Source organism: Micropterus dolomieu, linkage group LG22, assembly GCF_021292245.1.
Source record: "Micropterus dolomieu isolate WLL.071019.BEF.003 ecotype Adirondacks linkage group LG22, ASM2129224v1, whole genome shotgun sequence".
NCBI lineage: Eukaryota > Metazoa > Chordata > Actinopteri > Centrarchiformes > Centrarchidae > Micropterus > Micropterus dolomieu.
The window spans coordinates 2,395,047-2,408,080 of record NC_060171.1 but is presented as its reverse complement, the minus strand read 5'-3'; the positions used below and the strand labels follow the sequence as shown (position 1 = coordinate 2,408,080).

Sequence of the window (13,034 nt, the reverse complement as noted above, 5' to 3'; positions counted from 1 at the left end):
CCAACACTGCACATCATACAATGACAATCACTCAGGAATCATGTTCGTACTGTTATTAGACTGTGTTCTTTACCTGGTGCCGCTATGCAGACCAGCACTCCCAGTATCACAAAGATAGACATCTCTGTCCAGTTCTCCTGCCTGACTGATACAAAGACAAACACTCCAGAGTTAAAGTTTTCTCACAGCTGTGTGTTTCCTGTCCAAAACAAAGGGTTTTCTTCCAACGAGGGGGCGCATGACAGAAAAAGTTTGAAACACTGCTCTAAGCCAAGACGTTTTCGAGATAATTGTGGAAACTTGGTTATTACAGCGCCACCATGAGGTCAGTGAGTGATACGTGCCTGAGTAGTGGGTGGAATTTGGTGACTTTTGGTCCTACAGTTTTTACTACACGGACAGTTTCAGCAGGGACAAAAATGAAGAAGAAGGAATAATGAGAACAAGAACAAACATATTTGAAAACAGTGAGTTGTCTTACTGTCATATCTTAAAGTACAAAGAGCCGTCCACCTCTAATGACTCATCCATGTGATCTTTACACGTCCCCCTTTTTTCACACTGAAGGCCTTCTTCCTCCTCCTGCCAGGTCACACGTGTGATGCAGTATTACTGCATGAGTCTGAATGATGATCACAGATCACTTCCCCTTTAAATCAGAAAGCCTTTACTGACATGTTCCTCTGATCCCACTCATAAAGCTCATTTACACAGCTGCACCCTGGTTTCTATTATTAAAATGTCTCCTAATGAAAGAATCTCTGCAGATTAGCTTCATGTAGGGTGGTGATGGAACAGTGGATAAGACACATCCCCTTGGTGTGGCAGACCTGGGTTTGATTCCAACCGCAACATTCACCAGTGTGTCCCTAAACAAGACACTTAACCCCTCGTTGCTCCGGAGGCGTGCGACCTCTGACATGTATAGCAATGTTAGGCGATTTGGATAAAAGCAGCAGCTAAATGAGTAAATATAATGTGGTTTCACAGCAGACCGCTGACGCAGACAGGTACATCAGTATCGGAGAAGCTGCTCATGTCTGCCAGCCAATCATTTCTTAGCTGGATTAATATATTTAACTGTTCTTTTTTTTAAACAAATGCCCAGTTTTTCAGAAAGTTCTGAAATGAAGCCAACACGACTTGATTATTCACCGGTATATCTGAATCTCTGATCTGTAATTGTTTTGGTTTTATATTGTAGTTGTATTGCAGCATGTTTTTACTTATTGAGCAGTTCACATACAGGTGACACTGATTCTGCTATTGGTTAGTTTGATGAACGTAAATGAGAATCAGAAATACTTTATTGATCCCCAAGGGGAAATTCTTTGTTAGAAATTGCTATTGAGGCATTAAAGAAATACAAGTTTTAAAAAACATTTATGTGGTGCCTTTGCGTCCCCTATACAAATCATGTTGTATTTTATCTAAATTAGTTACATTAGGTTTTTTTATGTAAGGTTAATTGTTATTAATTATGATTACAATGGGATTGGCTTCTAAGTTGTTTTATTTACATTTTAAAAGCTTTGGTTTAAGAGGTACTATGGGATTTTGCCATGTCCCCAGTGATCTACAAAAAACTTATAAAAACATATGTATTTCCAAATATTTCATTATTATCTAATTTTCCTGTTCAAAATGTATTTAATCAGATGTTTTTATCAAAATGGTTAACTTCTGTACAAAAAAAATAGGGTTTTATGTTTGTCCCCAGCGCCTCCTGTCCACCCTGTTGAGTTGCATTAACTGTCCCTTTAAGTGGAAAACTTTTACTGACATCACTCTCATTAGGTGACCTGAACAGTGGAGGGAAATTTAGCTGTGTGATTTTCTAGCCGGGTGGCACGGTGGTGCAGTGGTTAGCCCTTGCCTTTGTGTCTGCGTGGGTTCTCTGATGTCAGCTGGGATGTGACCCTGTACACAAGCGGTTGACGATGGATGGATGGATTTTCTCGCCCTCTTACTATCTGCTTTTGACATTTTTATTAAGTACGTAACGTGTCCACCCTGTTGTACCATCCTCATCTAGTATTGAAGGTCATGTTAGCCATTAAGCTCACACAGGCACTAACAGGGTGGACATGTATAGAGTGTATACTGGTGATTTTCCTTCATAGTTTCTTGAAATTACCAAATATTAAGTGTATATTTTTATTTACACAAAGACATGGAAGGGATTGACTACACAGGCGAGAGCCATTGAGTAATTCTTATCACAATTCACTTTTCTTGAGAAAAAAAGTGGAAAAATACATCCCTTTTTCATAATGTGTGCTTGTTTTACTCAATATAGGCTTGCCTATGCTTTTTAAAAATTATTTTATTGAAACCAAATATCTAATAAGAGTGAGGGACATATGATTTCTATAAAAATGTAATTTTAGTAGCAATCATACCCTGAAAACACTTTTAAATTGTTATGTCTAAGTCCTTAACAGGGTGGATATTTTATGCGTGTCAAGCGTAACATGTAGTTAAAATATCTCTTATTAATTCAATAAATGTGCCTGGGCTCGACCAATATGTTTTTCATAAAGTTATATAACTTTAAAATATCGGTAAATCAACTATTTATTTATCCTAAGTTATGAAGGCCAAATGGTACCCTATAAAAAAATGACAGAAATAATAATAGTAAGTAGAAAATATTACAAAGAAATAAATATTAAATATAAAGCAGTGTGGATATGTAGTGTATTTTTACAGTATTAACAGAAATGTAATTATAAAGCAAAGGCTTTATTATAAAATGTTAAAATTGCTTCTACTAACTACTTAAATATTCCTTAAATAAAATAAATATACTATTTACTTGTAAAAGCAAAGTTCTGTTTGTCTTAAGTTAAAAAGCGGCATCTTTGTTTGGTTTGGACACAGTGAGAAACATTACAGTTTTTCCTCGATTGTTTACACACATTTTCTGAAAGAATGCCTCATATTCTCAGAACTCTACACACAAATCAAAAAACACACACACACACAGCAAAACCCCTCAATTCTCCTGCAAAATGAAACTTTACATTCAAAACAATGTCCCCGTCCCCGTCCTCGTACTGGCTCTGCCTCTGTTTCCAATGTTGGCATTCATTGCTCCAGAATTTGTGTGTAAACAATTGAGAAAAACATGAATCCATCTCCAAGGCAGTTCTGCAGTTTGTCTGTGAGAACTTTGACCTGTGACCTGTGGGGGGCGCTCACACACTGCCGAAACTAAAACGCGAAGTGTGTGCTGTTTGTCCCTCCCGGGTCTCCGTAGTGGCGGTTTATTGACTGCAGACGGATCAAAAACAACGAAAAATCGATCAGCTATTAATTTACCTTTCGCGGTACGTACGACACGTTTAACAGAAAAGCCTTAAACATGTGAATGTTTTCATCAAGTTACCGCCGGTTCCGTGTTGTTGAGTCAGGTTTTAATGCAGTTCGGTAACTTTAAAACCCGCTAACTTCTGGCTAATGTTCTGTTAGCTGAAGCTAACTTTAGCTTAGCTTGATGCTAACTGACAGTTTATCTACTTTAACTAAATGCTTTTTTTTAGTGAAACACGGACAAGTGAGCTGGTTGTTGCTGTATTAAAAGTTTATCCAGCCGCTTTTACTTTACCGAAAACAGCCGAGTGTCAGCTGTCGACAGTCTCCGGTAACTGATCGAAAAGAACTTGTTGCTGAACGTCAGTGAACCTGATAATAAACGATCAGCTGTTGAAGATGGTGAAGATGTTTGTGCTGTAAAACGCTTCTGTGAGGAGAAGCAGATGTTTTATGAAGTATTCAGATCCTTTAAAAGTAAAAGTACGGCATTGAAATTGTTACTTCAGTAAAAGTTCAAATATATTTTCATGCCACTTTCTCCTTCTGCTCCACCTCAGAGGATGATGTTTTACTTTTTACTTCACTAACATTTATCTGACAGCTTCAGCTACTTCACAAAGTCAGATTTTATAAAATATGATGTTTTGTTATAAATTAAACTCCAACAGTTTGTACAAGTAAAGCTAGTACTTATGTACATGTAAAAGTACTGCATTGAAAATGTTAGTATTTAAGTATAATCAGGAAAATGTATTTAAAGTTTTAAAAGTACCTGTTGTGTATATAATAATGTGGAGCTTTTAACAGTTATGGTGATGATTCCCCCCTTTTTATTTCTAGAAATGTTATAAATTTCATTGTTAGTTTACATCTGTATTATTGAAGTATGAAATTGTTGTCTTTTGGACCGATTGCTGGGCCATATGTTGTGTGATTTATGATTTTTGTCCTCTATTCATCTATTGTGTTTATCAATCCTCTAAGCTATTTGTCTTGATATATAAGGTAGCAGCCAGATCTGACAGCACGTCTGTTTGTGTCAGTGCACTTCATGATATTGTTTTGATGGACATTCAGGATACAGAAATCTACATTCATCCCATGGAAATATGAATGAATGTGTTGGAAGGGCTGCCTTATTTTATGAGGAAGTAGGAGATTGGTACAGACAAATAAGTCACCTTCTACAAAAGATGGCAGTAGATTCTCTTCCATCTATCTGTTTTCCTTTTTTCTCCCTGCGTGAAATGTAATTTCAGTTTTTGAAACGTGTGAGAGAAAAACAGTCGCCGGCTTCTTTTGTAGTTTATTAATTTAAAAAGAGAGTTTGCAAATTAATCAACAACATGAGGACTTTATGTCCATTATGGAAAATGTTCCAGATTTAGCCACACAGGCTCATTTCCATCTGCAGTCCCCGGCAGGTTGTTGGGCCCCTGATGGAGAACTGATGTCTCCCAGGTGTCTCAACCACACGACACCTAAAAGACATTACAAAAACAGCACATGTAAGCACAGACAGAAACAAAGACTTCAAATGACTTCTTTTGTCCAAACAGCAGCACAAACCCAACAACAGAGACACTCAGACTTCTGCAGATGGAGCCAACTGATCAGTTACATCAACGTGTTTGTTTGTCTCCAGGCATCGCCATGGAGGAGTTAACCCGTCTGGTTTCGACAGGAGACTGTGTGAAGATCTGGGATGCGGTTTCCATGGCGCCGCTGGAGCAGTTTAACCCACACAGCGTCAGCCACCCTGTCGCCCAGGCCTGCTGGAGCTCCAACAGTATCCTGACCGGTCAAAACACACCGCTGTGTTCATCAGCTCAGGGTGGCCACCTAGTGGCGGAACGCTAACGTGCTACCAGAGTATCAACTGGAGATCAGTCAGTAGGTTTTACATTAAAAAAAAAACGTAAAGATTTTCAGTTTATAATCAGATAAGACGAAGAAAAAAAAAACAATTCTCACATCTGAGAAGCTGGAACCAGATTTGTATTTTAGCTGAAAAGGTTTTTCTGTCTGTGGTTGTTTTCCTCACACGCTGATTTGGTTTGCGTGTCCGTCTAGATTACTACAGTAGAAAGACTCTGTGTCAGCCTTCTGTTTCGGGAGCTAGTTTAGATGCCAAGCAGGCAAATCCAGCTGTGAATCCAACATAACTGTGAATTAATGTTTAATGTAAAACGAGCATCAGTCCTGTGTGATCGTGGTCCAGAACGTTCTGCAGTGACAGATGAAGCAGCCTTGACCAGTTCTTTCAGACCAGTACCTGGTCAGCGCCAGCAGCAGCGGAGACAAGCTGGTGGTTTCCAGCCTCAAGTCCAGTCCTGTTCCTGTGGTGGAACTGGCTGACGGGGTGAGCGCTCGACTTGTTCTTCCTGTGTTCTCATCATCGCTGCAGTGGACGTGTAGAAACAGTAGTTTAGTCCTCCTCACCTCGGCTCTTTGTCTGTTCAGAAAAAACAAACCCGTGCGTGTCTGAGCTCGTCGTCTCAGTTCCTGGTCAGTGGAGGTCTGGATCACTGTGTTCACATCTGGGACCTGAAGACAAAGAGACTTCACCGCTCCCTCAAGGTAAGACCTCACAGAGGACGTGACGGTAGCGAAACCTCGTGTAAACTTTGTTATAAGTTAGTGTTGTGTTTTCGTCTGGACTGTTGAGGATCTCATAAATGTTTGAGGTGAATCTTGATGTTACAGCCTCCCTGTGTCTCTCTGGCTCTCTGCAGGACCATAAAGAAGAGGTGACCTGCGTGTCCTTTAATGCCAATGACAGCTGTGTCGTCTCCGGTTCCACCAGCGGAGACCTGGTCCTCCACAGTCTGACCACCAACCTGTCCGGCAAAGCCTTCGGACACGGCAGCGACCAGGTGGGACTGTCTGCTTTGTAAATGTAGCGTGCTTTAAACTGCGTCTTTCACACGGCCTCCTCCACAGTGAAAACGAGAGAACTGAAACTATTTCACCTGTAGAAATGCTTTAATCCAGATAACATGGATTATAGTAGATGTAGTGGTGGTAAAGACGCACTCCAGCTCACATGCCTCAGTGCGTTAAAGCTGGATTCATCTTGGCTGTTAAATGGCAGAAAAGAGAAAACGCCCGTGACACGTTCCCAGAGCCAAACATTCAAAATGTTCAAATCCTAAAACTCTACTGAGTAATCAACTTTTCTCTCCACTTCTTTGCCTTCTTGCTTCTGATGTTTGTTGTTAAAACATTTTCCTGTCGCGGTTTTTCATGGAAACTGACAGAACTGTTTTATCTTCAGCCCATCCATGACCTGAGGCTGTCCACGCTGAAGCGCTCGCTGCTTGGGAGTGTTTCTGACAGCGGCACGGTGGTCCTGTGGGACGCCAACACCCAGAAGGAGCTCCATGTGTTCGACGGCGCCCACAAAGCCCCGGGCTCCGGCCTGGCCTTCTCCCCCGCCAGTGAACTGCTGGTGGTCAGTGTCGGTCTGGACAAGAAGATCATCTGCTTCGACACGGCCAGCAAGATGTGAGTACTAATACTGCAGTACTAATACTTAAGAATGCACCGAAATGAAAATTCTTGGCCTAAGCCAAACCTGAATATAATTTGCCGAACACCAAACAAGTACGTGCGTAGCCTCGTCAGACCCACTTATACTTTTACGACGTCACGTGTTTCCTCGTCGCGCTAAATCCATCCAGTCCGACCCGGTTTGATAAATAATGTTGTATGTGGTTCTCGTCCGGCGTAACATGAAGACTTCACAGCCTCTCTTCATACTAAAGAGACAAACTGACAGGATAAAGTCTCTAACCTGCCTGTCAGCTCGCTCTGGGCCGCTTCACTTACCGTAAAGGCTGGAATACGTGTGCACTCCACATTTAGGTGCGGCTAGTTTAATCTCCTTCTCACGGACGAGAGACAGAAACACTGAAAGCGGTTCTTTTCTAAGGATGTGCTGGGAGACAGTTCAGCAGAACAGCAACACTTTAAAATGCTTCCACACTGCTGACGTGTCAACAAAACTGTTTTATTAATTTCTTCAGTCTTTTGACTCATTAGGCCGAACACAGAAAGTGCTTTGTTTGCTATTTTCAGCATATTAATTTCTGTTGCTGAACATTCGGTGCACTACTAACACTACAGTACTTATTCTACAGTGAACGTCTGTAGCTTTGGATAAGATGGCTGAGGGCAGATTAATCTCACTTGGTGACTGAATCCCTGCATGTTTGTATAATCCAGAGTACGGCTGCAACTAAGGATTTATTTTGTCATTAATCTACCAATTAGTTTCTCGATAGGCATGTTGTCCAAAAAATGTCTGAAAATACTGACAAACAGACATTAAATATGTCCAGTGTGACATATTTAATGTCTGGCCAACAGTCCAGAACACAAAGAGATTCATTTCACGTCCGATATGAAAGTTAAAACTGCAAAGCCTCACATTTATTGACTTGTTTGCTTGACTAATGCCTGATATAAAAATGATTATGAGAGTAGGATCATAAGTAGCCCATTCATCTGGAACTGACTAAATGAATCAACCAATCGTCTCGGCTCTAATCTGTAATCATTTAAATCCACCACGTCTGCTTTCTGTATTACTCAGCACTCACACAGTTTACACACCAGGTTAGTGGGTTTGATAGAGTTGATGGCAGAACTGAACTGAACCTCTAACTAAGTGACGCCTCTCGTGGACAGACTGCGCCTCTTTCGGACCTGTTAGTTTAGTTTGAAAGCTCAAATCCTGAGCTTCACTGGTGGCTGTGTGTGTGCCGCAAGTGCCGATCGCCACCATACGCTTACCTTACTACACGCGTCTGTCTGTCTCTTTTGTGCATTTTTCCTGTCCGTCAAAGCGGCGGACGGCCCGACGATTTCATTCCCTGTGTGCCACTTAAGTTTCTGTCGTGTCAGCTTCTGTCAGGCAAGGTACAGCGTAACGATGCTTCGTCTGCAGACTGCTTTCCGCTTGGGTGTCATGTGACCAGAGCGTAATCGCAGCCTTGGTGATTAGAAAATCTCCTTTTATCACATCACGATAATATCGCAAATGCAATTAATCGCTCAGCCCTAGTTCTTAGCGCTGCAAACTGCATCATCATCTTTGGTGATTTTTGAGTTCATCCCAAACTAGTAAAACGTCTTCCTGAATCAGCTGTCCAACAGAGCTGGGAGAACCGATGATTGTTAAACTTCACCCTGCTTCCAAACACGACGGTGGAGCTTTCACTGCAGCTGTGCTCGTCGTCGTCTTCTTCTTCCACGTGTTGAAGTCCCGCTACCTTTCAGTTGGATGTGTCTATCCAAAACAGCTGCTCGTGTCCCACTTACTTCCTTTTTAGAAGTGAGCATGTTGACAGTGACTGACTGAATTCCACCTCAGTGTATTAGTCAGTTAAATTTTATGTCGGTGTTTTGGAAGTTTTCTGTACATTATCAGCTATATACTGTGTGTCTCCAGTGTCCTGAGGTCGATCCGGGTGGACAGTCCTCTGACCTCGGTAGACTTCACTCCGGACGGTACTGGTCTGGTAGTCGGGTCCACTCAGGGGAAGATCTACCACTACGACCTGAGGAACTCCAGCACCCCCACCAGGATCACCGTGGCACATAAAACCTCCGTCACCTGCCTGCGCTTCCAGAGCAGCAGCAGACACAAGGTACCACAGACCGAGTACAGGACTGACTGGTTAGATCTGTAAAGAGGCCTCATCAGTACACACGGGCACCAATGCTGCAGAACATATTGCGTTACACTCTGATAGGATGTTTACTGAATACACAGAAGTCACACACACACACTCCACTTAAGTAAAATTGATCATCATCAAACCTTCTGACTGACCGAGTTTCTCCCAGTAAACTCTCTGACTGTTAACTTCTTCAGTTTTTGTTTGTGTCCTCGTCTTCATATTGTGTGAAACTGATATTTCCGTATAGACTCTGTTCGTCAGGAGTTTATTTCTCTGGCAGCAGGACACACTGGACTAACTCCAGACTGCTGATGAACTACAAACACCCCATAATGCAGCTTTCTATAGGAGCTGTAAAGAATCGAAAATATGAAATGACCCCTACGATTCTAATTTCTGGCGGAGCTGATGGCAGCCATCTTAGACGAGGCTTGTGGGTCCACCGGACGCAGCGCGCTTCAGAAGCAGCGCTCCGTTTCGCGGCGAGTCTGTCTGTCTGAAGCTGAGTCAAACTGCTCAGAGCAGATGAACCAGGGAGGAAGTCACACACAGAAATTGCACAAAGAATTTTCAGAATAAAACACCCTGTGCAGACTCCTGATTTTATATCAACAATGAAAACAGACAAAAGAAAAACCATTTCACGTCGCAGCCCACTGACCCAGGGCAGAAGCGCAAAAAGAACAATGAGCAACAAGTCAACGACGTCGGGCAGGTCAAACGCTCTGATTCTGAAACGGGGATTTAAAGCTGCGCAGAGGACGGTACACAACCACAGCGTTACTGTGGAACCCTGTAAATGCCATTTACATCATCTGTTCATTTGTTCTCTCTCTGTCTCCAGTCCAGTAAACTGGGCTCCTCCAAGACTTCCAGTATGAAGAGATCCTCAACCAAGCTGCTTAACAGCCAGCCGGACCCCGCCCCCAGCACAGGCCCCACCCCCCCCAGACACTTGACGAGCACAGGTGGGCCCATCTCATTGGTCACATTACACTTTCATTAGATGGACGGAGAAATTAAAATAAAATGATCCACGTTCTCAGGTCCCACCTTCTTACATGGCAGGATTTGTTTCACTGTAACTGAACATCTTTCTGTTTCAGATCTTTGGTCAGACGAAATAAGACATTTAAAGACATCAGGTTAATTTTATTTATCCAGCCACATAATATTTATACACTCTGCACGGCGCCCAACACCCCCTGTCCTCAGACTCTCCATCTGTATGAGGGGAAAACCCTTTACATGTTAGATCGCTCAGCAAAACTTTGTCATCATGACTGCCCATATTGGAGTTTTCAGAGTTGTGATGGCCGTGTTTAGTTTGATATCGAGTCTACAGTGAGCCCGGTGTTGTGTCCAGCAGGGGGCGCTGGTGCGGAGGTGATGTCCCGGGAGGCTGAAGGCCAGCAGGGGACGGAGCAGCTTCCTGCTGTGGAGAAGTTCAGCTGCGTCGGACGAAACAGTCTGGACTTCTTCTCTCCTGTTCGAGAAGGTCAGACCTCAGATGGCGCCTTCGCTACCTCCTCAAATCTGTACTTATCTGTATCAAGTCATGAAAGCGACCACTATCCATGAGCAACATTTATAAATGAACATCAGATTTGACTGGAATATGATGAAAACTACAGGCTTGACCATTAAAAACAGCTTTCTGTGTGGGAGAATAATGAAGAGACACGCGATAAAGTTCGTTACACATTTAATAACAAACTGGATAAAACCATCAAGTTCTCAAAAGAACTCCAGCTCAGAGAAAGAGACACAAATATAAAGGACATCAAAGGACATCAGCGAGACTCGTGTGGCTCTCTGACTGTTGGTTGTGATTTATTGGGTTGCAAACAATGGTGGAAAAGAGGGGCCGGAAAGTACAACCCCCCCCCCCCCCCCCCCCCCCCCAAGCAGGGACTTTTGGGGGAAAAATAAAGACCCTTGAACTAAATTTAGACACCGGTCCCTTTGGTGGAAACGCAGCTAAAGTAGCCCGAAATCTCAAAATTGACCATGATGTCACATCTGAGGAATCAGACGGCTTGTTTTTACTCCTCCGCGTGAGAACGTTTCCAAAGGTTGTTTATGTCAAAGTTGTAACTACGACTTTTGTTAGTCGTGTCTTTGAGCGCAGTCTAACCTTCAGCTCTCTTTCCTGTCCTTGTCGTCCAGACTCTAGGACCCAGGGGACGACCGGAGACGCCCAGTTTGGGAGAACACACGGTAAAAAAAGTCTCTAACTTAAACAGCAGCTGGTCTGAATGATGCTGCCGGTTGTGGACTAACGTTGATGCGGTGTTTCCATAGTTACCAGTCTGGAGATGCTGTCCAGAGACGGGGAGGGTCAGCAGCTCACCGGGCGGGACAGTCTGGACATGTTCTCCCCCGTCAGAGACGGTCAGGCTTCCTTTTTACTAATCTGATTTATTTGCACTTTACATTAGTTTCTCTGCTTTGACCCGCCCGCTCCGCCATCTTTGTCCTGCACATCAGTACCCGGGGGTAGGGGATCAGAGAAACCCGCTTTCTCCAGGTACGGGTTTCTGACACCGAGTACTGAACCCAGGTTTCTTGTTTCCGTGAGGTTTTGGGCATCGGCCTACTGTAGAAACGCTCACCTGGTTACTGACGGCTCGTAAACACTGATCTTTGTTGTGAACTCACGCAGACTTTTATTCAGGTGCCAACTCTCACCGTAAGACCCCCCTGGGAACGTCCCTGCTAGCCTCTGGAGGGCGCTGCTACTCCCCGCTGTCTGTCTTTCAGACCCCACCATCAATCAGAGAGGAGGAGCCGGGCTCGGCTGTAGCAGCTGAACCATGTGACTCCAGAAAGGTCTGACCTCCAGATCCGGTCCAACACAGCACGAACGTCAGCTGTTTGTTTTTGTTTTAACACAAATCCTTTCTGTCGATTGACAGTCGGACCAGGCCGGCAGCAGCTCCGGCCTGGAGGGCGAGTGTCAGGCCACGCCCACACCACCCCAGCAGACCAATCGCAGCCAGCCGGCCCCGTCCTTCTCCACTCTAGAACCCAGCCTCTGGAGACCCAACGGTATTCAAGCTCAGCTGAGCAGCGACTCACCTGTCCAGGGAGCTCCACCCACCACCGCAACAGGTAAAGCACCGCCAGAGCCGGAGGTTTGATTCCCACCGGGACATGGTTACCGCTCCACTTCACTAATACTGACTCGAATCATTGCAGGAATAAACAGTAGCTGATTGGTTTGAGAGACACTTAGAGACAATACAGCAGTTTAGGGCTGTCCCGACTAAGGATTGACAGAATGGTCAAGTCCTGCCTATAGTCGAATCAGGTGTGTTTTTGTGCACGGCGAAGTAGCTGGCTTTTTAAAAAACGATAAAATATTCTTTGTGTGGTTCACCGTCTCTTCAGCAAGTGTTCCTCTTCTGCCACCGCACACATCTACGCTACGCCTACACATGCGCACTTTTGACCCAGGGTTACAATTTGGGACTTATTTACGCACTTCAAAAACATTTATTGGAAGTTTTTTTTTTTTCTTTGTACATGTTTATTTACTAGAGCCCAACCGATTTATACCGATATGAGCTAATTGCATTTAATCGTCATTGACAGTTTATAACAGCAGATGTATGACCAAATAAAAAAGAAACCTAGAGTCAATCCTTCACTCATGTCATGGGTGTTGCATAGTTTGCCCACCAGAGGGCGACCAGCTGCAGCTCCCCTCTTAACAACACTGCCTCACCACAAAAACCACAGAAGAAAACAATCAGCTGACCGGAGTTTACCAGAGCATGTAGAAACAGCAGAGGGCTGTGTGAGCGGTGAGTCGGTCTTTTGTCCCGTTAATTATAATAAAAACAGTCACTTCTCCTCTCCTGAAAACATTCATGACTTGCTAACCCTCCCGGACTTCCTACCAGCTCACAGCACTTTAATGATACGGTAGGTGAAGCTGCTGACAGACATAACTGTACATTTACTCTGAAACAGTGACTGTTCTAGTGAACAGCCCACATTTGTCTCTAGTTCATCACTTCTAAA

The 13,034-nt window shown here is 43.6% G+C and overlaps 1 protein-coding gene across 4 annotated transcripts in view; it reads left to right on the top strand.

Annotated features, from left to right (window-relative positions):
• The first annotated feature begins 3,209 nt into the window (after positions 1–3,209).
• nedd1 (NEDD1 gamma-tubulin ring complex targeting factor) overlaps positions 3,210–13,034 on the top strand; it is a 16,185-nt gene continuing 6,360 nt past the window's right edge. The window contains exons 1-13 of one of the 4 annotated variants that reach the window (XM_046038220.1): positions 3,210–3,332; positions 4,964–5,107; positions 5,586–5,680; positions 5,782–5,898; positions 6,054–6,194; positions 6,596–6,825; positions 8,774–8,972; positions 9,850–9,973; positions 10,372–10,503; positions 11,175–11,225; positions 11,310–11,399; positions 11,671–11,837; positions 11,924–12,119. In XM_046038220.1, the coding sequence (XP_045894176.1) occupies positions 4,972–5,107; positions 5,586–5,680; positions 5,782–5,898; positions 6,054–6,194; positions 6,596–6,825; positions 8,774–8,972; positions 9,850–9,973; positions 10,372–10,503; positions 11,175–11,225; positions 11,310–11,399; positions 11,671–11,837; positions 11,924–12,119 (1,678 nt within the window). In that variant the 5' untranslated portion in view covers positions 3,210–3,332; positions 4,964–4,971. Of the gene's footprint in view, positions 3,333–4,709; positions 4,827–4,963; positions 5,108–5,585; positions 5,681–5,781; positions 5,899–6,053; positions 6,195–6,595; positions 6,826–8,773; positions 8,973–9,849; positions 9,974–10,371; positions 10,504–11,174; positions 11,226–11,309; positions 11,400–11,670; positions 11,838–11,923; positions 12,120–13,034 lie in introns of those variants that run through there. The other 3 variants (XM_046038217.1, XM_046038218.1, XM_046038219.1) reach the window with 3 other exon arrangements.